Source organism: Camelina sativa, chromosome 4 (genome assembly GCF_030686135.1).
Source record: "Camelina sativa cultivar CO46 ecotype springtype chromosome 4, ASM3068613v1".
In the NCBI taxonomy this organism is placed as follows: Eukaryota; Viridiplantae; Streptophyta; class Magnoliopsida; order Brassicales; family Brassicaceae; genus Camelina; species Camelina sativa.
The window spans coordinates 13,689,032-13,715,871 of record NC_141883.1 but is presented as its reverse complement, the minus strand read 5'-3'; the positions used below and the strand labels follow the sequence as shown (position 1 = coordinate 13,715,871).

At 37.3% G+C, this 26,840-nt stretch overlaps 1 protein-coding gene across 1 annotated transcript; it reads right to left on the bottom strand.

Annotated features, from left to right (window-relative positions):
* Positions 1-13,097: 13,097 nt before the first annotated feature.
* LOC104780126 (zinc-finger homeodomain protein 9) lies at positions 13,098-14,629 on the bottom strand. Its single transcript, XM_010504592.3, has one exon. The coding sequence runs from the start codon at positions 14,287-14,289 to the stop codon at positions 13,324-13,326; it is 966 nt and encodes a 321-aa protein (XP_010502894.1). The 5' UTR covers positions 14,290-14,629; the 3' UTR covers positions 13,098-13,323.
* Positions 14,630-26,840: the final 12,211 nt, after the last annotated feature.

The window sequence follows — 26,840 nt, the reverse complement described above, 5'->3', positions numbered from 1 at the left end:
GCTTTTATTATTCTCTCAAAATTATTTTTGATCGTCTTAATTTGAATGATGATTAATTGTGCCCTCTCTAACTCTTGTTGTTCACAAATTACTATGCTTATGAACCTATAATACTTAATGTTGACTCTGTGATTAATAGTGTGTTGGCGTAGATCAATTATTTTTACATTTCATTTTCTGTTTTCACTTTAAATGTGATCTTGTTTACTAAATGTTTATATTTTGTTTTAGTGTACTCAAACATATGACAAAGGCAACCCTTTTGGCATTGGATCTCTTGTCGAGACACTAAATAAATAAAAAAAGAAAGAGAGATATGCGAGCTCTACATCAATTGTTGTGGATTTTCAAGATCAACTTTGGCGCAAAATAGCTGAACACTTGGCTGAATATGCACGACGTGATGAGGAGCATCGACAGTCTCAATCTAGCTTCGAGAAGCTCCACGCTTTCATGAAAGAGAAATGTCCTGAGTTAGCAGCTTTTATGGCTTCTGCTCCTACTGACCATGAACCAACCACACCTGCCATCCCTACAGCTACCACACAAGCCACCGCAGTAGGCACCACCTCAGCTGCCAATTCCCTTTTGTCTAACACTTCTTTCAACTTATGAACTTGATCTGATATCTGCTTTTGCTGTGTTGTAAACTTTTTTAGGATGATGATCTTTTGGTATGATTAGGATGATATTTTGGTATGATTAGGATGATATTATGGTATGATTAGGATGATATTTTGGTATGATATGGATTTTTTGTTATGATTAATATTTTAAATCATCAGTTTCTTTTTTATTAATAGCATTTTAAATTCAGAAATTAACCAATATTAAAAATGTGACCAGTTTGTGACCAAAACAAATTACAAAAACTCCAAAACTCGACTCTTGTGTCAGTCCCAAAACCATCACCGCTATATCATAGCCAAATAAATGTCTTTAAATAAACTTCGTTGCATTTTAGTCTGAAATGTGCACCTTCCACTATTAGTCACTTATTCGTCGCTTATATACGACTATACTTTCTAGTCAAAACTAAGTCGCAAGTTAAAACTATATTGCGACTATTTTATGTTGCGACCGTTTTTTTACGACCAACATAATTAGTCGCCTAGTAGTCGCAAAACCCTTATTTGCGACTATTATAAAAGTCGCAAACGACGTGTTTTTTTGCAGTGAATTTAAGGTATTTCAGATAGTTAAAGCTAAAAAAAAAAATTTAAGACAAACATCAATCAAGTTGATAGATTACATGATCTTAACCTAATTAACTATATAATTTACGTGTTGTGCGGGGTTTTTTTTTTTCTTTTTTGTGCAACTTGTGTTGTCGTTTAGTTGTAAATTATGTTAACAATAAGAAAATCTTATATCAAAACGTGAATGAAGTATGAACTATGAAACTTAAGCTAAGCTTGTGCTAACTGTGGCTTGCTATGAAACTATGGAACATAATTCACTTTTTTTTTCTATTTTTTTTTTTTGTCATCTGAATTTTATTATTGAACCAAAGAAAGATACCAAGTTAAAATTACAAGAGGCAACGGACAACTGGATGTCCTTGTGGTCATAAGGCGACAGACTACTGAATGTCCTCATGGTCAAAAGGCGATGGACTACTAAATGTCCATGCGGTCTTTAGCCCAAAAGAGGAAAACAAACCCTAAAAAACGAGGATACATATTAAAATCAAACACAAAGACACAAAACTAAAAGGCAAAAACTGAAACCTAAGCCCTATAATTGAACAATGGAATGAGAGACTCTCACAAAACTTCCCTATAGAACCATTAAACGTCGGGAGCACCAATAAAGCTGATAGACCTCACACCGAAGCCAAACCAGAAGCAAACCGACAAGGAGGAAAGCAAGATACCAATGCGACCAAAGACACAAATACATCTTCCATAGCACCTCATCAGCCAGACGGAGATAGCACGAAGCCGTAGGGACAAAGAAAAAATTTTGATATCGACCAGAGAAAAACCACGCAAGATCAACTGTTCTTACATGCGGACATTTGTCGACCACAGTTTCAGCCACCTACAAACATAAAACTGGTGACGTCCTCGCAAGAGAAGAACTAGAGACCGATTCCACTGCTTCTACTAAAACCTAACTCCAAAGTTTTCAAAGAAAACTCAAAGTGAGGCTAATAGGTGACTCAGCAACAAAATCCCTCCAAATGGCTCACACCAAGAACGAATCTAGAGCAAAACACAACCACAGACCAGCAAGAGGACTTGAAGGAGAGGTAGAGCAAAGATCCAATTTCAAACCAAACAACAGAGCCAAATCCATCGATTTAAGCCTCACATAACACAAACAACCCTAAATGAAACCATGGTCACACCACACAAACCTGCTAAAAACTAAAGCCACTATCAAGCAAACATGGGATATACCAAACACGCTTAACTTGATGAAATTGACATCGATTACCAGTCAGAGAATCAATCATACCTCTCTATAAGAAGAAACCCCTCGGGCATACACCACATAGCATCACAACAACAAGATATGGATCTTCCAAGGAAGGACGAGACTCCACCAAAACAGCAAAAAAAACCAATCGATGACGGAAGAGAGAAACACAAGAAAAACACAACTAAAAGGATAAAGAAGGCACAATGCCGAAACTACAAAGCCACTGGACGTTGGCCGAAAACAAGAGCGGCGCTGTTTTGGATTTTTAAAGAAGAAAGAGGTGAGAGAGAATTAGATCTTTTTTAATTTTAGGTTATTTTTTAAAATTAATTATTGAAAAACTTAGTTATTAATTTTTTAAAAATTGATAATTAATTAAATTAAAGAAAACTCTAGCAAAAACCTAGAAGTCATTGGTTTAAGTGATGCTTGAGGCGAAATTATAGATTGATTTTTTATGCATATGTTGTCATTTGATATTATTTTTTTAATTAAAACATAATACTAATCGATGAAGAAAAAAAATGTGTATTCAGTGTTCCACATCACGTTAGTAAAATTCAAAGGGTGACCTGTAAATCCAAACGTCCACAATCCAGATTTTCGGTTACATCAATAAACATCTTATTATTATTTTAAATTTAAATGAACATCTTAAATGACTTTTATTTTTTTTGGTGGGTCTTAAATGACTTTTATAATTATATATTAATTTATTTTTTTATTTTTATTTTTGTATTATTTTGTGGTCCTCTAATTTATTTTCAACTAGGGGATGCTATCAAGATAATGCTCATAGGTTCTTTTGTATTTTTGTTTTTAAATACAACAATAATTTTATTTTGGATACTAAAGAGGTGGGAAAAAGATACGCACCAATCTGGTCTTTTGATTCTCCAAATCTCAACTTTCTTAGAATAAGTATTTTCCAGTTTATGCTATCCCACTTCGTGCATAACTTTGTTTTGCGTTTTTCCTTTTCTACATCCTTAAGTGTTGCAAGACTTACGTATTGGTACAAATTTGAAGATAACTACCAATAGCTTTTTTATTTGTAGCATTATTATTGTTAAATTATCGAGGACTATAGGTGGTGCTATATATAAACAAAAATCGACCAAATCTTTCCACTGATTTTTATATTCACCACCACCTTAAAATTGTAAAAACATTGTTACATCTAAAGATTTTTATCTAATATGTGCCATCATCAGTGTATATCTTTTCAATCAATGCTATTTTCTTTCGTTTTCTTTTCCCGTTTCCCATATTTATTCTCAAAAATGACGAAAATAATCCCTACAATTTTACACCATAAAATAAAAAATAAAATAAAAATTATGTACAATTCTTTTCTACAAAAAAACCTAACACATTTATTTATTTTCTTCTATCTCTCTCTTACTTTCTCACTCTAGCAGCAAAACCTCTATATTTCTCAGCAAATCTCTAGTTCTTTCACTGAAACCTTCAACCTTTTATTTTTTAATCTTTGTATCATTCATGATTTTCTCTGGCATCGATGTATCATGAAAAACTAACCTACTTGAAACGACCGGACCCGTTATTTTTTAAAATAATAAATAATAATTAAACTATAACTAGTGGTCTCTTACCCACTAGCCACCAAGCCAAACACAACCAACCGCGGAAAACAGATACCAATATCCAAACATTAAGCAATAATAATAACCAATATTATATCATAAACAATATCCAAATACCAAACATCAGGAAACATAAAACCGGCAACCTAGCAATGTTTCTAATGATCCAACTCTAGCAACCTAGCAATGCCAGACAACAACTAATCGAGTCCCTAGAACATCTTCCTCTTCATTGCCTTGATTCCACGATCACACTTTGCCTTTACCTGCATCACAAACACAAATTGCAATGCATGAGTATTTTATAAACACAAAGACCACACTTTGGCTAAACAGCCCGCCACAAAGGCCACACAAAAACTCAAAAGACCGCCACACACGGCGCAACGACTAGAAAGTCCGCCATAAAGGCCACACAAGCCCTCACCAAGGCTCTCCACCACTAAAATGGACAAATTCCAACTCACATAAAACTTTCCATTTTTAGCACTTTCCACTTCTGGAAACTTTCCACTTATAGAAACTTCCAAAACAGGAAACCTTTCCTCCAACACACTGCCTCGCGAAAACTTTGTACCCCAAACACCACCTCATTTTGTTACTTAATCGCACAACCAACAACCCCAAGCGACAAAGTAAACAGGAGAGATGGGCTGGAATACTCCATTCCCGCTCCAGCCACGGACTACAGATGGGACCAGGCTAGGCAAGCACAAGTCGCGGCTTGCTTCTCATACCACTTCTTAAACCTTGCCTTCTTCCTCGCCTCAGGCTCCCAAGTCTGCTCCTCAACACCATCACAGTCCCAAAGGACTCTCATCAAAGGAATTTTCTTCTTCCGAAGTTCTTTGATCCTCCTCCCGAGGACCCTCACTGGTCTCGCCTCCAAAGTCATGTTAGGCTGAAGATCCTCAGGAATCTTAGCCAACAACTAATCATCCTCGCGGAGACACTTCCGCAACATAGACACATGGAAAACCTTATGGAAAGCACGCATAACCTCAGGTAACTCCAGTCTATATGCCATTGGTCCAACTCGCTCAATCACTCTGAAAGGACCCATATACCTCAGACTCAACTTAGTCTCAGTAAATGACATGTTTGGACCCCGCAACATGGCCATCTTGAGGTACACTCTATCTCCAACCTGAAACTCAAGATCTCTCCTCCTCCTATCGGCATAAATCCTCTGTCGATCCTGAGCTCCTTCATTTTCAGCTTGAGAATCCGGATCTTCTCTGAAGTCTCCTGAACAAAATCTGCCCTGTACATGCTCCTCTCCCCCACCCGAGTCTAGCGTAACGGTCTACGACACGGCCTCCCATACAGAGCCTCATAAGGAGTCATGCCAATACTCGCCTGCTAACTGTTGTTATAAGCAAACTCTACCAAACTCAAATGATCTGCCCAATGGCCACCCCAATCCAGCACCCACATCCTCAGCAAATCCTCCAACGTCTGGATCGTCCTCTCTGATTGTCCATCGGTCTGAGGATGATAAGTTGTACTCATATGCACCTTAGTGTCCATCTCTGCCTGAAATGCCTTCCAGAACACCGAAGTGAACTTGGAATCCTTATCAGACACAATGCTCGCTGGCACCCCATGCAACCTGACTATCTCCTTCACATACTTCTTAGCCAAGACCGCAGCTCCATCAGTCTTTTAATGGCCAGAAAATGTGTCAACTTAGTCAACGGTCCACAATGACCCAAATAGCATCAAACGTCCTGGAAACTGGCAAACCCACCACGAAGTCCATAGTAATCATATCCCACTTCCACTCTGGAATGGGAAGACTCTTCAGCAAACAACCTGGTACCTGATGCTCAGCCTTCACTAGCTGACACACAACGCACCTCGCAACCCAACTAGCCACATCCTTCTTTATCCCGACCCAATGATAGTACCTCTTGAGATCTCGGTACATCTTAGTCGTTCATGGATGAATAGAGAACATGCTAGCATGAACCTCTCTCAGAATCACCTGCCTCAACTCCTCATCCTTGGGCACACTGATCCGCCCATGCACCAGAATAGTACCATTAGCCGAAACCTGATACTCTGAGTCAACATCCTTTGAGGCATTCACCAGCCCCAAATCCAACTCCTGAGCCGACCACACTCTTCTCAACAAATCTGCTCTATCAGCTGCAACAAACCCCAACGGTTCCTGAGAAACCGTACACAAACACAATGCACTGATCTCTCCTACCAAAGAATCCATATCCTGCTCTTGAGCCGAAGCCGCCTGCTTCCGACTCAAAGCATATGCAACCAAGTTAGCCTTACCAGGATGGTAGGCTATCTCAAGATCATAATCCGCCACCAGCTCCATCCACCGCATCTGCCTCAAGTTCAGCTCGGGCTGAGTGAATATATACTTTAGGCTCTTATGATCTGTAAACACATATACCTTTGCACCATAAAGATAAGATCTCCAAATCTTCAGGGCAAAAACTACAACACCCATCTCCAAGTAATGAGTTGGGTAGTTGTCATCATGCTTCCGCAACTGCAGTGAAGCATAGGCAATCACCTTCCCATGCTGCATCAACACACACCCCAAACCAACTCGGGATGCATCTGTATAAACCACATAGGGTTCTCCCTGCTCAGGTAAAGCCAAAACAGGAGCAGTAGTCAACATCTCCTTCAGGCTTGCAAAGCCCTCCTCACACTCCTGTGACCAGACAAAAGGAACATCCTTCCCCGTCAACTTAGTCATAGGACGTGCTCTGCTCGCAAAGCCCTGCACAAATCTCCTGTAATACCCTGCCAACCCGAGAAAACTCCATGGCATTCTGCGGTCTAGGTCAATCCCTAATAGCCTGAATCTTCTCCGGATCTACAGAAACCCCATCTGCAGACACAATGTGACCCAGAAAACCCATCTCACGCTGCCAGAAACTACACTTGCTCAGTTTAGCAAACAACTCCTGCTCACGCAGCTTCTTCAGAACTGCCCTCAAATGCACATAATGCTCCTCAGGACTCTTAGAATAGACCAGGATGTCGTCGATGAAAATGATGACAGACACATCCAGAAACTCCTAAAACACGTTGTTCATCAATCTCATAAACGTAGCTGGTACGTTAGTCACCCCAAAAGGCATCACCACAAACTCATAATGCCCATACCTCGTCCTGAAAGCAGTCTTCCTCACATCTGTCTCATCTATCGGGATCTGATGATAACCCGACGCCAGATCTATCTTGGAGAACCAAGTAGAACCTCTTAACTGATCCAACAACTCATCTATCCTCGGAAGAGGGTATACTTGTTATTCACAGTGACCCGGTTCAAACCCCTTTAATCGATACACAAGCGGAAACTCCCATCCTTTTTCTTAACGAATAACACCGGCGCTCCCCATGGTGATACACTAGGACGGATGAATCCCTTGCTCAACAAATCCTCTAGCTGCTTCTTCATCTTTGTCATATCTGCTGGAGCCATCCTGTAAGGAGCCTTGGATAACAGTGTCGTCCCTGGTTCCAGTTCAATCGTAAAAGGATCAGACCGAGAAGGTGGTAATCCCTGCAATGACTAGAACACATCCTCAAACTCCTCCACATCCGGAATACCGCTAACCGTAGACTTCCCCACTGACTCTGGCATAGATATCGTAACCAAATAAGCCTCCCGGCCCTTCTCGATCATCTTCCCAGTCTGAATGGCCGAGATCACGAGACTCCCCAAAGTCGGTCTAATCCCCTGATAAACCAACTTCCCTCCTGAACGCTCAAACTCCACTCTACCCCAAGGACAATCCAAATGAACCATATGCCGATGCAACCAGTCCATCCCCAAAATCACGTCATACAGCTCCACTGGGCGGATAAGCAAATCCGCTGGCTAAGACTCTCCCGCGATCTGAATAACGATACCCCTCGCTCTACTAATGACCCTCAGAAACTTGCCTCCAGCAACTCTGAAAACTCTTGTACGCTCTTCGGGATCTCCCACAATACCCGCACTCTCTGCACACTCCGGGGTAATGAAGCTATGAGAAGCTCCAGAATCAAACATAACGTGGGACTTAAACCCTCCCACCAACAAGGTCCATACACAAACCTCATGTGTTGAGAACCTAACACTTTATCACAAGAAAACATAAAATCTGAACTTACTAAGAATTCACAAAGACATAGTACCAGAAGTTATACCTGTAATCGCTCCGGCACTGGTTCCACCATTCTCGACAGTCGTGTAAACCCGTGGCGCCTGCTCAATCCATGCCACCTGCTGCCCTCCCGACTGCACCTGCTGCGTAGCCTCCCATCTCCTCTTGGTTCCCTGCCCAGGCTTGCCGCCCTTGCTAGAACCTCCCTGATGATGTGCCTTGCTAGGCTGGACTTCTGGGCTAGCCGTCACTGACTGTGTCCGGATATCCTCCTCAATCCCTGCTGCAATCTCAACCAGCTCCACACGCGTAGCATAGCTCCGCCCTCTACAGTGAACCCTCAAATCGTCACGTAGGGACCTCAAAAACCTCCTGATCTGAGCCTCCTCAGACTCCATATCCCGACCCTCATACCTCAGAAGTTGGCTGAACTCCAAGTCAAGCTCCCGCAATGACCGAGTTCCCTGAGCTAGCTGAAGAAACTGTACCTCCAACCTATCCAGTGCCTTTCTAGGGAAATACTTGCGGTTGAACTCCAAAAAAATGTCAGCCCAAGTCATCTCCCTCTGCACTCTCCTGGCTGCCATAGAACTCCACCAAAACTGAGCATGACCAGTCAAATGATGGACCCCAATGTCCACCCAAAACTCCTCAAGACATCTCAGAGTATAGAAGTTGCTTTCCACACTCGTCCTCCACGCCTTCGCAGCGGTAGGATCTGTACCTCCCGAAAACCGCTCGGTACGAATACGACCCATCTCTATCTGCATACTGATATAACAAGAATGGACCCCCACATCCGCAGCCACTGGCTGCCGCTCCTCCGTCACCACTGGTGGCACTACCCGAGCATGAGCCGATGCCACTGGCGGCAACCGCTCAATCAACTCTGCCAGCAAAGCTGCAAGGTCGACACCCGAGACTCCACCCGCTGGGACACCCGCACCTGGGGCCCTAACATCACCGGCTACTGAAGCATCAACACCGCCCCCTCCGGCCACACTCACGGAATCTCCCTGTACACCCTGCGACTCGCCAACATCCTCTGCTGTCACACTCTGGTCATCGGTCCCACTAACCACTAGAGCTCTCCCCTACCACGACCACGTCCGCATCCACGACCACGTCCGCGTCCACGACCACGACCAGAAACAGCATCCTCTCTAACCATTTGCACTACCATGAACAGAAGGCTAAGCACACAATTAACAGAATACAAAACATAAACTCACCGTGGAATCACACTGTAGGCTCGAAGAGGATGTTCTAGGACTCCATGCCACACACAATTGACTAACTCACATAATCAATCTAGACATGCATTCCTAAACATCACAACAGAAACATAGTGAACCCAAACCTAGAACCGTAAGGGCTGTGATACCAAACTCAAACGACCGGACCCGTTTTTTTTTTAAATAATAAATAATAATAAAATAATAATAATAATAATTAAACTATAACTAGTGGTCCCATACCCACTAGCCACCTAACCAAACACAACCAACAACGGAAAACAGATACCAATATCCAAACATTAACCAATAATACTAACCAATATTATATTATAAACAATATCCAAATACCAAACATTAGGAAACATAAAACCGGCAACCTAGCAATGTTTCTAATGACCCAACTATAGCAACCTAGCAATGCCAGACAACAACCAATTGAGTCCCTAGAACATCCTCCTCTTCATTGCCTTAATTCCACGATCACACTTTGCCTTTACCTGCATCACAAACACAAATGGCAATGCATGAGTATTTTATAAACACTCAGTAAGGCAATCCTCCCATTTATTATGCTATACACATAAGCAATAGAGTCATCTCTAACCATCAAACAACAAACAACAAACAACAAACGACAAACCAGGACTCTGCATCGACCGACACCAACATGAATCGACCGACGCCACATGGGGATGCATCGACCGACGCAAGGGCTGCATCGACCAATGCTAGTTACACATGCATCGAACAATGCATGCTCGACATAACACGAAAAACCTAAAGTTTTACGCGTCGTCCTCGCACTTGCATCGACCGACGCAAGATATGCATCGATCGATGCAATGCCGAGCATCATGTTTCCCCGAAGCTTCTCGTCGGATCTTTGTTCCTGCAACCACAAGACTCTATCCCAAGCCACAAGAAAGCTTCCTAACGTCCAAAGTAACGTCCTAACGAGTCTAACAACACACAACAAGCAAATTAGAGAGTTCTCTAGCTTAGATAAGTCATGGTCATGCAATTACCTTTGCCAAGAAGAATATGAACCTCAAACAAGCAAGAAAACACTTCTAGGAAGCTCCTACAACGATCACAGCTACATATCTCTACAGGAACAGCCTCAAATCTCCAGAAATCACCAAGAACACTCAAGAACACCAAGAACTCTTTTCTTTCTCTTTTGTTTCTCTCAAAAGCGGCTAAACACGCCTAATGAGACAAAACACGAACTTAAGGGTTTCCTTCTCCCTTTGCCCAAAACGCAGCGTTTAACTTAAGTCAAAACGCAGAGAATTAAACCTGCATCGACCGATGCACCATCTACATCAACCGATGCAATCCCCAACCCGGGATTCCGGTTCACAGATGTTACACTACTAAAAAAATGTTTCTTTATAGATCCCTTCCATCTGATTTGAGTACTCATATTGTAGATGAACAATGTTGTGTGTTTCTCTCCAAAGATGTTGAAGAAGAATCTGGGTATGTTGTTGCAGATAAATCCGGTGGACCAGATTCAACGATCGGACAGATTTTGTCCACTCCAATTATGTCCATCGATCTTTTTAGTGGACCATATTCGTTTAGTTGTACTCTACTTGTCTATAATTACGAAAATAACTTGTCCACCTTGCTGATATATTGATGTATTAAACGTGTTGTTCCTCCAGTAGACCATATTCAACCCCGAACATGTTTTTGTCCACCACGACTTTGTCCTTCTGTCTCTTTAGTAGACAAGATATATTTGAGTGATGATACTAGTTCACCATAAAACAGTCCCAAAATTTTAAAAAATTCTCTCACATTATTTCATGGATAGTTTCATCTTTTTCATATGGCATATAGTTAGAAAATGACATTCTCAAAAAGAAAAGTTGTAAAATGACATTTTTTAAAAGTTTTATTCCAAAAATGGCATTTCTTACCAAATTCCCTTACATTTACATGACTTTTTACATTAAAACAAAAACTATGAAGAGAGTTTTTTAAAAAATGATAAAAAGTGATAATTTAATTGAATAGTCCTGATATAACTTTTTTAACTCATAGATATATATTTTACTAAATAAGAGAAATTCGACCAATGTAAATATTTTTCTATCAATAATTAATTTGTGATTGATAAGCATCACAAATTTATTTCAATCTTTTGGACCATTACCAAATCAGGTCTATATCCCACTAAAATTAAAATTCATAAGAAATTAGGTCGACCAATGTTGTTTTATACCCTATATTTCAGATATCGAACTTTTCCAAAGAAAAAAATAATACAATAAAATAAAACGTACGATTTTGTTAGCAATAGTTACGTCAGGAACAAAAAAATATATAAATTCAAATTAGTAAATGGTGCACTGTGCACATGGTATATGGCAGTTAGGGCCATAACCTCAGCTTGTGTTAAAAGTTTGTCCCCACCACGAAAAAGAGATTTGTGACTTCACGAAATTGTAATATAATAATAGCAAATAGTTTTTATCTGTTTATTAATATTAAATTTAACAAATCTTGTTAGGTGATATAACTCAAAAGTTATTATTTTATTTTGTCTATTACTACATTTGCAATGGAACGTAACGTATTCAAGAATTGAATCCTAGATACATTATAGAAGTAGAAGATAAAATCATATTTGTGCTAATCTAGCTAAGTACAGTTTTATTTATATTTAATGTTTGGTAAGCCGACTAGTATCTAATTGTTGTCATAATAACCCTATCGCATAACCACGGCTGCATCTCTACGTTTCCCAATTAGAAAGTTATTCCAAATTATTTGTAAAGTTAATGATTAGTTCCACTTCCTAAACTAACTCTATATAACACTTTAATAATATTAGTTAGATCACAATTATATACTAATATATACTTGTTTGTAGTTTGTACTTTAAGAATAATGAACACTTGAGCATTATTATATACCAAAAACGGACAGTGGGAATGTTAGGATGAGCAAAGAAAAGGATTAATGAGGAAATTTAAATGAATCTTGGGTTAATCAGCCACCAAGATAACTAATCATTGGAAAATATAATATTACAATAATTTAATATATTAAAAAAAAACTGTCTCTTTTCTCAAAGAATAAAGAGAGATTTATGAAAAGGACACCTAGATCTTAGTTTGATCGCATATTAAATTAAGCGACAAAGTACTCTTCAAGATAAGAAAGCCAAAAAATAATATTAAAAATTAATTAAATTTCACTAGTTTATTTATTCTGGGGAAAGTCACATTTTAGGGTTTGTTTCATTACTAACCTGTGTGACTGTGTCGCCAATTAGGGTGAAATAGTTCATAACTCATATAAACTTTTCATTAGTGGAAAATTATTATGGAACCTTTCGGAACGTTACATTATATTAAGCGACAGTACATTTAAAACAAGAAGCCAAAAACATACTCTCTCCGTTTTATAATATAAAATATTTTAAAAAATTTTCTTTATTTCGTATAGAATGTTTTCAATTTTTTAAATAATTTTTAAATTTTTTAATTATTTATTTTATATAATTTTATTTATAATTAATTAAACTTTTTTACAGTGGTTATTTATTAATCTGCGTGATTTCACTCTCACCAGATTATATTTTGAAACTAAATATTGCACTAAATAATACTAATTTTTCCTAATTAGGAGTTTATTTCATGGTTAGTTAATTGAGAAATTTTGACATAATAGAAAAAAATTAATGAAAGAAACATTTCGGAATGTAATATTATTGGTAATGAATTTATAATAAAAATGAAAATAAAAAGAGCTAAAAGGGTTTTAATTAATATTAAAAAACGTATTAACGATAATAATAGAAGTGCTTAGTTCTCATACTCTCTCTATGATCTAAAGCTAAAACAAAGCTTAAGCTTCTTCCCTTGTTTAATCTTTTCCCTGCAAAAAAACGACAAGATGTTTCCTTCTTCACGACGAAGACGACGAGGCGTTTACGTTTCCTCCACCGTCAGCTCCGCCACTATCACTCTCAAATCTCCCACCACCACCAACACCACCGTCTTCATCGTTACCTAAACCACTTCCACTGCGAACACCATCATCCTCTCCGCCGACACCGTTACCATCCCTCTGCACAGTGGCGATGCCTCCGCCGGGGAATTTGAAGGTGTTCTTGTTATTATGCATCCAAACTTTGAGAACTCCTTTATCAACTCCGATCTCACGGCAAAACTCACGGACGTCGTCCTCGTCGCGTTTCTGAATCTTCCAACCGATTCGGTCGGCGAACTCATGCATCTTCTCTTTCTGACCCGAACTAAACTTAGTCCTGAAACGTTTCCTCGAGCCAGGCGTCGTGGTGGAGATGTGATTGTTAGCTGCGGCGGCGGCGGCTGAGAAGTTCAGATCTGAGAACGGCACCGTTTTATTGTTACCGGAGAGAGCTAAAAGCATGTAAGAGGATGAGATAGGCGGCGGAGAAGATGAACTAGGACTACGAGGTAACGGAGGAGGAAGCGGAGGTGGAGGATGGTGACGGTGATGAGGCTGATACTCAATTGCGGCGGTTGTGGTTGAGGATAAAGGAAGAGACGGTGGTGGTAAGGCGGAGGAATCGTCAGGATCACGGCGGTGGAAGTTACGGTGGCAACCACAAGCTGCACACTTGAGAGAAGTTGGATCGGAAGGCGTTGACGAAGGAGACGGCATGAATTCGCCGCAGCCGTCTAGCGCGTGACCTCCAATCGCCGCCGCGTGGTTCTTGAGACATTCTTTGTAAGTGACGGTTACGTTGTGGTGGTGATGGTGGTGGTGGCGTTTGATGATTCCGTTACTAAAGGAGATTGGTTTAGCTGGTTGGATCCGGGTCGGGGTTTCGGATTCGGGTTCTGGTGATTTAGGAGTCATCATATCCATTGCTCTAACTTCAAGCATCTCTATATGACTTTTATGTTCGTTTCTTGAAAAAACGGAAAAAAAAATCAAGAAAATATTAGGGTTTAAGTTAAAAGCTCCCAAAAGAAGAAACGAAGAAGAAGGATAATGAAAAGGGATTAATCAACTTTTTTTTTTTTAGTAAGTTTAATTTTTGTTTTTGGAAGATGATGATGAAGAAGAAGAAGAAGAAGATGAGTTATAAGAGATGATAGTGAATCTGGTTTATGAATGTTGCTAAGAGAGAATAAAATAATTTAATAACGAGAGATGTAATAGAAAAATTATAATATTAATAAATGTGAATAATAAATAAATTTAAAAATAAAGGACAGGGCTTGAGGATGTTTAACAAGAGAGGAGAAAGGTAGGGTTTGATGATTTTTACTATGGTTAGATGTATGGTTAAAAGTGGAGCCTACAATTAGAGAGTGGGGAAAATATATATATGTAGGAGTAATAAATGTCTTAAACATAAAGACAGTCCAATTATAATTAATATTCTCATGCATTGTGACACTTCTTGTTTTAAGCTTGTCTTTTCTTTGATATTTCTTAATATTTCTTACTTCTGTTAGGAAATTCTTTTTTTTTAATTTTTTTCATTTTTTTCATTCAGTGTACACTATTAACATACCATTTTCAGAACTTTTTAATTTTCAGTTATTGAATACTAAAAATATATTACAAGAACATTCATTTTTGTAAAAAAACATAATTTTGGGGAATTATTAAATTCAAATCCTTTCTATGTAAATTGTTTGTGGATATTTATTTTGTGCTACATAATTTAAGTTAGCTTAAATCACGATTTTATTTTCTGAAAGTGGAGAACATGGTTATATTGGTGATATATATTATAAAAATATTATTTCATGTTAAGATGATGTTCAACTCTATTGTCTATTTAGTTTGCTCAAAAATTTTGGAGCAATTTCTCAATTTGAAAGCGGCTGAGTATTTTAACTCATATCGCTAAGTCTTACTTTGTGAATTTCTTTACAAATAAAATGCTTTCCCATCAGCATAAACCTTTATCAATATATTATTTTGATGAAAAGAAAAGCAAAAAAAATTCATTGTTCATATATGTGGGTAAATATATTAGTTTAGTTGTATGATTTGGGAAAAAAAATTCTATGAATTCGTAAAATGAAATTTACAACTTACTTATTAGACATAGTTTCCCAAATCAGAATTAATACAAGTAAAAAAAAAAATCATAGAATATTTTACCAAAAGCCTCAAGAGAAAGTCATCAACTTAAGATTTATATAATATAACAAACTTGTCATTATATTTAGTTCACGTAGACTAACAATATTTTTAGTTTTCATCCAATAATACTATTGAAAATGAGCTTCTTAAGATGCTCTCTATGAAAAAAAGTTTAGAGATTTGTTTTTTTTTCAAAAAAAGAAAAACAAAAGATGGATAAAAAGGTATCTTCACTTTTTCATGTCGAATATAATCCAAACTAGTTTATTTGTGATACATAATTGGTACACTATTATCATCTTTTTGTGTTAAAGCTATATTCAAGTAAAAAAAAATCAAGTACATATTTTTGGATTAAGCATTATGTATATGAGTTTTGCCAAAAATATCCAAGTAATTTCGTTTCACTTACAAAAAATTCCACAGTCCCACACATAATATCTGCTTAAGATGAAATGAAAACAAAAACTATATCTAATATCAAGATGCATCAATAAATTTAGTTGTTATATCAATTCAAAGTAATACGAAAAAGTAATTCAACAAAGCAAAATAATTGATGACGTTGGCTCGACTGAAGGAACATAATATCATAGAGTTTAGTAAATAAAACAAGTTTGGAGAAATAGAACACTTTGTTGTATAGCTACCGTATATAGTATAAATATTTTATTAAAACTTCCTTTTTGATTGACACATTATGAAATAAGAATTTTTACCCCAGTTAAATTTTAGTTTTTGAAAAAAACTTAAAAGAGGACTAAAAGCTTTCTTAAAAGATTTTACATCATATTGTCATCTAAAAAATGTGATCAGATTGAGAAAAATAAAAGATAGATTAAGTAAAAATTTGTAAAAGTATTCTTTATTAATCACCATTTGTTTTGAAAAAAAACTCTGGTTTGACTTTGTGACTTTTTTCTTTTATTTTTGGACAAAAAGTTACTTTACTTTGTGATTTAGTTGCATTGGGTAAGTTAGAGAAGAAATTAGCTATTATCCAAAGAGTTTTCAACAGTAAAATAAAAGTTGACGTCAATCTTGATGCGGTTTTGAATGAGAAAGGCTTTCCTAAATATAGGAAGACAAGAGATGATCCAGTGGAAAGCTATGATTACGTAGCAGACAATCTAATGAATTTTGTAAGACGTCCTACAGAAGTATCTGGGTTAAAAGAAGAATTAGATGGCCTCAACAGAAGACTTGCTGTCTATGTATCACGAGCAGAGGAAATTTGGATACAGGAGCTAGATGATTTTGAAAAAGCACTTAAGGGACTTGAGGGTTTTGACATGTTTTCTAGATCACCAATCAATAAGAAAACGAAATTGTCATGATGAGTGAGTTGCATTGAGTATAAGCTTTGTACTAGTTGATGTCTGGTAGATGTGAAGTGTTATTAGTTAAATTTTAAAAATTCAGAGATTAATGACAAAATTTTGTTCTAATTATGTTCAATCTTTGTTTCTGTGTGCTAGTGAATTTGGAATTTAGGATGACCCGTCCTGGCCTATGGAAACACGCTATGTTGGATTTTTTGATATTAGTTGCAGTGGAGAAGATGGAGGGGAAAACTGTTGTGACTGTGCCAACAGGTATGCTTGTCGACTTGTGCCAACTAAACAGTAACCGAGATCTTGTAAGTTGCTACTAGTTGTGGAACTTGTTTGTTGCTACTAGTTGTGGAACTTGTTTGTTGCTTTATCAGACTTATTTTCTCTTTAAGAAGTCAAGTTGCTAGCTATACTAATAGTTTATGGGTTTACACAATATACTCTCTTGTCTTGAAACTAAAACTACTATCACCATTATGCCGGTTGATATTTCAAGTCTGTTAGATCTCAATATTTTCATGAAAACTACATTAGTTTTTTTTGGAGCTTATGAAGTATAACGGTAGTTTTGTTATTTAAAATATCCAATTAGACAAGTTTGATTAAAATCACAGTTAAAATTTTCAACTACTGTTAATTGTTTTCGAAATTGCTTAAAATAGTGAACAGGTTGTATTATGAAATGGCAGATTATTTTTAACGAATGATTGCATCATTGGATTGAAAAATCCAACTTATCGGTAATTATTTAGGAAAATATTAACTCTCTGTTCGGTTCGCACACCGTCCATTGAACTATATAATCAAGTGGTACGTAAGATATTAAACCATATACAGTATTTTTTTTTTTGTCACAAATAAATTAAACGACTATGTATGCACTTATGTGCGTTTTGAATTCTGTACTTCAAATATTTTGGTACATGGTAGATATACGTATTCCGTGAATAAAATATATTTATTGTATATTGATATGATGCCCTCACGAGAATGAGATGTATGTCATTGTTGGGGTCTAGGAGACTACGTATTCTTTATTGTTTATCTTTTGTCTGAAGAATTATAGCAACACATAAAGAATCACTTTCTTCTAGTAGGACTCGAATCCGGAAATGTGATCATGTTCTCCTCGTCCCCAAAAACTCTCCAAGGTGGTTCAGTAGAACTATGAACATCAATTACTATTTTCTACATATTTAAAGCGTAAAATAATATATAGCAAAGATAATATATAGTATTCAACCCTACTCAAAACATTTTTTGAAAGGAAACATTTCCCCGATAATTTTCATTTCCAACTCTAAAATGGACTTATAAATAGAACTCTTATTTTAACTCACTTTATTTTAGGGTCTCTTAGATTTATTAGTTATAAAATAATCTCTCAAATTTTATATATTTTTTTTGTTAAAGGATATTCAATTAATAATATATGTCCAATGGACTATTTCCGGATTAGGCTTATACAAAATCCTCTAAGGGCCCACCCATATACATCAAACCAGATTAAACCATTGGGATACAAAATCGACTAGATTTACAGACCGAACTAAACCGGTCGCTGAAAACTCTAATCTACAAACAAAGAACTTGCTGTAGCCGCCGCCCAACAGATCTGTGGATACTTACCGGAACAGGACCTCCGATAAGCCTGGACGTCGTTAGCCGAACGGAGATGGTGATCCAAGATCCGTTTCCATCCCGCCACCGTAGAGCTGTGTTGAGGAGGAGGAAGAAAACCGAGCTCGTCGTCGAGGAGGCTTCTTGCTCAGTCGTGAGAGAGAAAGATAGTAGGGAGTAGATGAAGAGACCTTCGAAGGTGGCTTAGCTTCGACGGATCGGAAACTACCTCCCCTATCGAGACCAATCCCGCGAAATCTCCAGAATCTCTGGTTCACAAATCTAACTATCTTCATCGCTCGTTCCTTGCCGTGAAACTCCTTCTTCCACTTTGCGTCGCTACACCGCCGGTAGAGCTCTTACCGTAGGAGTCTCGCAGATGCTTCTCCCTTCCACTGCTCTCTTGATCTTGATCCAATGGTGTTGCCGAAAAGATGCAGAGTCGCGGATGAAGAACCATGAGCCGTAGGGTCCTCATCGTCACCGGAATTGACTGAGGACCCGCCGTCGGCGCACGAGATTGTGATCAGAAGACTCTCGATTTTGAGAGAGAAATTGCCGCGAGTGAGACACATGCCACTTCTCTCGACCTTCTCTATTTATTGATTGTGAAATTTTATATTTTTATTTTTAGTAATATTGGTAGAAACATATTATTGTAGGAAGTAAAAATACAAATGAAATGTTATGATAATTTTTGGTGATAAAATAGTTTTGGAGTTTTGGTCCATAATTAATTTATTTAAATACTTAAATCATGCTTCTCCATTAAAAAATTGAGTTTTAGGACCAGAAAAATTAAAGTTCCCAAATGTAAGTATTTGCCAAACAAGTGAGTTATCGATGTGACGATGTTGGGATAAAATTAGTTGAAGTGGTTTTGATTATTAGTTAGTCTTTTTTTCTGCATTTATATTGGTTAATCTTAACGTTTTCTTTTTTTTGGATAACATTGGATGACTCGGTTTAGCTTTTAATGACTTAAGATTAGAGCATGACTTAACGACAACTGACTTAAACCAATCAACTGTCCAATAGAAAAAGTTTGGTCCGCCGGATTGTCAACTGGACCTATCACCGGACCATAAATAATTATTCGATTTGCTTTGCAAAAGCCAAACACCAACACCACCCAGCAACACAAACAGTTTCTAACCTACATGTGTGTGTGTGTTTTTTTTGTAACAGAAATCGAATTTAGAGAAACGTATTTACGCCTTGCTCCATGTCCCTAAAATTTCAAAAAGCAGGTGATAACAAGCAAAACTTATGCATCCATGTTTACTATATCCATAATTTTGTACAATCTCTTCGCAATTTGGGAGAATTTGATAATGCAAGTCGTGAGTTTCGTCGTTAACAAATAATAAATTAAATCATCACCGAATTGACCCGGAACAAATTAGTGATATAAGGTTTTGACAAGTTGTAGTGGCGGGCGCAATGGACCGCATTCATATATTACTAGCTATTTTAACCCATTCTCAAGGGCACATATACCATTTGTGTACACAAGGACCACCTTTCGTGATTCTTTCCTCTTTTTCATCGTCCACCCTCACAAATGTGATCTTCACATATATAAAAGTGCGCGAGAATTATTTTCGTATATAATAATACAAAGAAGAGCGAAACAATAGATATAATAATATTTATGTAATGTGTTTACCATAGTACCATATGTACCCTACCACCATATACTTCAGAAATGTATGTCACTCACATAGCCAAATAAAAACATGAATAATCGGGTGCTTGAGGCTACAATTTCGTAATTGTCTTGGTGGTGTGATGACTATCATTTAAAACTTCGTTCTACTTAATTAGTCCCTTTCTTGAAATTCAATTCAATTTTTTCTTACTTTTTTACTTTTTTCTTTTTTTGGGATCAAATTCTTACTTTTTACTTGTCCTACAATCTTTTACTATATTTCACTTATTAAGTCAGAATACAGTAATTACAGTTTCAGCCTTTCAGGTTAAAGACAATCAAATAGATTGATCCCGTGTTTTTCTTCGTATTTTTAGCAAGTTCATCGTAAATTGTCTATCCTAAAATACATAAATCCATAATAGTAAATTTGATTACCATTTCTACGCGTAGTTATAATTTATAAATATGAGTTTTTTGTGGGGATTTAACAACGACCAACACGATATATTCACGTCTTATTGTCCGAACATTTTTGCTTTACTTAACGACACCAGTTCAGTTCGTAACGACGCAACTCCACGAAACCGTACTTTGGTTTCCTCGATGTTTCTTGTTACTCATATGCCCTCGCGAGTCAGCAATATTTACGATCAACTCCACGAGCCGTGTTGTTAGACTTTAACCTTCTGTGCGGTTCTTGTCACTAATCCACCAGACACGACCAAAACTGTTCTAAATTAAATAACAATAATTCAAAAACTGATGATTATCGATGACGATAAATATGGTCTTCTTAAGTTTATAAGAACTTGTCAACAAAATACGTAATCATAATTAACACGCTAAAGATTTAAAAAGTGACACGTATTTGAGAACTTCGCGTGTCACCCCCAAGGCATCACCCTTCTACTTTTAAGCTCGCCATGTAAATTAAAACGTTCTTGGGAGAATCATATTATTCAAAGTCAAAACCCAAAAGCTTTCTTCTAATCTTTCCGAAATATTTTCATAAATCACAATAATGGTTTATGATCTTTATTTCCCGGGGGAAAGTATAACTCAAAACCTGGTTGATAAGCAAACAATTAATGCTATTACAGCTCACAAGTTGACCGAGTGATGTTAGAGTATTAATTATCAGCCAAAAGAAATTGGTTTAGTTTAAAATTTGGAAAAAGATGATAAAGACTGAACATAAAAACGAGGATCTTCTTTTATTTTTTCTTGGGCATAGAGAATCATGAATTGCATGGTTGGTCCATAATAAAGATAAAGTTTTGTTGGCTTTTTATATTTTGCTTGCAAGCATAAGCATGTGGTCCTAAGACCTAAAAATGGGATTAAAATGACAATGTAAACCCTAACTAGCTTACTGTATACGTGTCAAAGACAACATTTTTACTTTCTTTGTATCCCTTACATTAACTAATGTTATTTTTTTGCTTAAATTTCGTTCTTATCTATATATATCTAATAAAGCCATATGGATTAATATTATGTTTGTGTTCATTAAGTATTAACAACTCAATTTACGAAAGTGAGCAAATTGGCACAAAACAAAACCCTTTTCTACGGTTGTTCAGTTCAGCGCGAAAGTAAACAAAGGATATTAAATACAAAGAATTTATGGATTGGATGGTAATAGTTTTTTTTACAGCATTGGTTTTTAATTTTTATGGTCTATGACTTCTTTTCAAAGTCATTGATTATCTAACACAAGACTGCAGCAAAATGTTTTTTCTTTCTTTTATCTATCCGAATTTAGATTTCAAAAGTTTTAACGTCCAGAAAATTAAACAATTTTTTTTAGAATTTTTATAAATTCAAAAACAAAATCCAAAACCCCACTTTTATTGGTTTTTTACAAGTGTTAAAGAGACTTTTTTTCATTTATTATTATTATTATTATTTTGTACAGTCAAGATATGTAGCACATTAGCATAATGTAGGTAAGTATATATGTAACATTGAAAACATGAATAAAACTCTATCGATCGACCCGATCGTTTTCATATATACCCGATCGATCATAGTTCTCACATGCACATTCTAAAGAGGGCAAGTACACATTACTTTATAAGATGGTCATTCACGTGTTAACTGAATCAAATTCACCATTAACTCTTAACCGCTCATCCAAGATCATAAGATAATCTGTAACACCTATTCATGATTAAGAGTCTCCATAAGGTACTCTTTTGGCAAAACTTTGATCAAAATCAAAATGGACACTTAACTTCAAACAAAAGAAAACAATCCTATAAAAACAATTGATATGAACCACAGAGAATACTATTTTCAGATTTGAGAAATTATTGACATAGATGAGAGATCAGTACAACGTTTAGTGGGATCAGATGTGGCCCCTTTTATAGAACAAGTATCAATGACCCAAGAATTGGACTACAAAATCTTCAGTGGGTCCAATTTTTGTTTTTCACCACACCACCAATGTCATACATCTACTGTTACCACTTATATAATATTCACATAGCTTGGAGGCATAACTTGCATACTAATCTTTTCAGAAAATGTATTTACAAATGCACATATATGTAAAATGTAGATATTAATTAGAATATGATTTTCTATAATTATGGAGAAAATTAACCACCAATTGTGTATTTATTTACCTTGTGTGTTAAATGGCTCTTTATCCTCTAGTCACATCACATCATACAAAATTTCAGAATATAATGCACACCAAAGTATCGTACAATTTCAAACTTTCATTCTTTTGAATTGAGCTTTATGTGAAAACATGTGGTGGGTTTTCAAATCGGTAAAGAAAAGAAAAAAATATGGTGATGCACTGTCTCGTTTGGAATCCATTCAGGCAGCTTTGCTCAGTTCACCCACCGACTCTCTCTTTAGAGAAGAGTTTGTGGCCCGTCAGAAATGGAATTTTTTTGCAGTGGCAGAAGTCAAGAGTGAAGTGACTAGCAGAGGGAGATGCAAACACAGCTTTCTTCTTTAACTTTGTGTTAGCAAATCAGGGCAGGAATTCTATCAAGTATCTTCGAAGGGAGGATGGAGAACGGATTTATAATATGAACCAAATTAAGGATCTCTTGATAGTGTATTATCAGCGGTTGCTTGGCTCAGAGAATACATAGGTTAATCCACTATCAGTGGAAGATATAAGAGCTCTAGTTCCGTTCCGGTGCATGCCAGGATTGGTGGATCAACTTCTCGAGACACCTTCTGCAGGTGATATTAGGAGAACTATTGTTTCTATGCCTAAATCGAAAGCCTCTGGTCCAGACGGGTTTCCGATTGAATTCTATAAGGAGGCTTGGGACATAGTGGGCCGTGAGACAGTTAAAGCAGTTCAGGATTTTTTCATCTCTGGCCATTTACTAAGGAATTTCAATGCAACAGCCATTACCCTCATTCCAAAAACTCGAGGAGCAGACACTATTCCTCAGTTTCGTCCCATTTCCTGCTGCACGACGATTTACAAGATTATAGCTAGGCTGTTAAAAGAAAAGCTTAAGCTATTTATCTCATATGCAGTGCAAGGTAACCAGGTGGGATTTGTTCAGGGCAGACATCTATGTGAGAACGTCCTCCTCGCTTTAGAACTAGTCAATGATTTTCACTCAAGCGGACCTACTACTAGAGGTTGTCTACAAGTGGACTTGGCCAAAGCATATGACAATCTGAACTGGCAGTTCCTTGTGAATGTTCTGATCGCAATCGATCTTCCTCCTCAACTTATTGATTGGCTCCAACAGTGTATCTCAAGCCCTTCCTTCAGTCTAGTGTTTAATGGAGAGATTATCGGTTTCTTCCCAGGTAAAAAAGGGTTGCGATAGGGCGATCCATTATCATCTCTCCTTTTCGTTCTGGTGATGGACGTTTTATCTAAAAAACTCGATAAAGGTGTTTTGAATCAGTCCTTCGGTCCTCACCCGCTTTTTCTAGCTCCTTTGATTACACATTTGAGTTTTGCGGATGATATCCTCATCTTTTTTGATGGCCAAGAATCTTCCTTGGAGGGTATTTTGGCAATAATGGAGGAGTTTAGAGTGGAATCAGGGCTAGCGATCAACATAGACAAAACGACTCTCTTTCTGGATGGAGGAAACTTAGAGGAGAACCAAAAAATTGCTAGTAGAGCAGGGATCGCTCAAGGCTCCTTCCCGGTTCGCTATTTGGGAGTCCCCCTCTCTACAAAGAAGATGACTAGACAAGATTTCTAGCCTCTCCTGGACAGGATTCGTTCTAGGTTTAACTCATGGACTATAAGGAAACTTTCCTTTGCGGGAAGGATTCAACTGATTCAAGCGGTCATATACTCAACCATTACCTTTTGGGCCTCTATTTTCATACTGCCGAATGGTTTACTGGAGGAAATTGAATCATTGTGCAGTGCCTTTCTATGGAGGGGATCTCCGGATTCAGCTCGAGGTGCAAAGGTTTCTTGGGAATCAATTTGTACCCCAAAAGAGAATGGAGGCTTGGGTCTAAAGAGATTAGCCAATTGGAATAAAGTCCTGGCTCTCAAGTTGATATGGCTAATCTTTACTAAAAGTGGATCTTTGTGGGTGTCGTGGGTAAGGATTCATTTAATAGGCAGACACAGTTTCTGGGAGGTTAGTGGTGCTACAGCAGGGAGCTGGATTTGGCGGAGTCTTTGCAAGTTACGTCCTTTAGCAAGGCCCTTTGTAGTTTGTGAAATCGGCTCAGGCATCACCTGCAATTTCTGGACAGATAATTGGACTTCTCTTGGTCTGTTGTTGGATATCACGGGGGAATTAGGCCCAAGGGTTTCTGGTTTTCCTCTACATGCGGTTGTAGCAGATGCGATAGTTCATGGTCAATGGTGGATATCAAACAGCAGGAGTCGAAGCCCCATAATTATATTGCTGAAGTCTTTCCTCCCACCAATCCCACCTTCAGTATCTACTCAAGAAGAAGGGGAGGATGATCGGTTTTTGTGGAAAATTGGAGATGCACAGGCTTTGGATTATTTCTCAACGGCTGCAACATGGAGTTATCTCTATCCTTGAGGGCCTAAAGTTGATTGGTTTGAATCAGTTTGGATAAAGGGAAGGATCCCCAAACACCCTTCATTGTCTGGCTTATCACACGACACAGGCTCCATACGAGGGATCGCCTGGTGCGTTGGGGCTTGTCGGTTCCTTCCGCCTGTCTTCTGTGTAGTACGCACGATGAGACTCGTCAACATCTCTTTTTCGACTGCTCTTATACAGCGGAGATATGGCTCCATTTCACTGCTAAAGCTCAAGTCACTTCTCCAGTGGATTTCGAGGCTCGGGCAAGATGGTTAGGACATCCTTCGAGGGATAAGAATATTGCCTTTATTCTCCGCTTGGCTTACCAAGCTTCTATGTATGCGATTTGGAGGGAAAGGAATACCAGGCTCCACCTTGCCACTTCTAGACCAGCCTCGACAATCTTGCTCGAAATAAAAAACACTCTCCGGCTTCATCTCGGTCCTTTGACACTCAAGTAGAGGATTACTCCACCAGCTCCAACTCTACTGATATGGTTCGGCTTCTTTCATTAATTTTGTGATGTTGGTACTTTATCATTATGCAGGTGTTACTCGTTAAGGGAGACACTGGTTTATAATAGCCAAGTTCTTTGGAAATGAAATGAAAGGTATTAAAATAATAAAAATTGGAATATTATAAGAGAGCTAGCCAATATTCTTTTTGTGTCATGAGCATATTTAGGGGTCTAAATTAATAAATTTAAGTGAAAATTGGGCAAATATTGAAATATAGTAAAGTTAAGGGGTGGGATCTGATGAGTTGTTGGAAGAACACATGCATGAGTTGTTTGGGCTTTAAAATCACTTCAAATAATTGTCTGTTTTGTAGGGCACAATGTGTCCTATGTTAGGTGTAATCGAAACCCCTTCCATAAACAGCATGAGTAAACACTATTGATTTAATCCCTACAATTCTTCATTGCAAGTATTCAATACATATATAAAACCATTCACTTAAGATACAAAAATTCTTTTATATAAAGAAAAAATAGATGATGTTTCGCTTATAGTTTTTTTTAGATCAAAATCGAATATAAAATATTATAGATCCTTCTATCCAAAACTTTTCAGTTTTTTTTTTTAAAATAAATAATAGTATTGTCTATATATCTAGAAGCCTGCGATTACAAATGTGAAGTAGTTTGAGAGTGAATAACTGAATATAGTCCACAAGAATAATTCAATATGTCATTCATTTTTAAGTAAAGAGTTTAGGACACTTAAAAATCTTAATGGGTCCAAAATATTTCAGAGAGTAGATCTAGCATATATCAATAAGTCAGATTGTCCATGATGTGTGTCTACAAAAATATTAGAGATATCACTTTATGTGATCATTAGTTTACTCATAATACATTCTTCATTCTCTTAAAAGATCCCCAGTTCAAAAATCTAAACTAAATTTTGATGTATTCTATAAAAATCCGACTTATCTAAAATTCTAAACGAGTACATATGAGTTTTTATTTTTTTCTGAATGCAACCCTCTTAAGGATTTTTCAGTCGATATGTTTGTGCCTCTATTTGGAACTGTTGAATGGCTTGTCCGGTGGTTTTGGAGCTTCAGCAGTCGGCGGTGAGTGCATATGCTAGTTTCTTTCCCAAGTCTGTATGCCTTTGTTGGACTTTTCGTTATCTTTATGTTGGGCCTTGGCCCTTTTTCAGCTTTTGTATTTTTTCTTTTGTTTTTTATTAATAAATT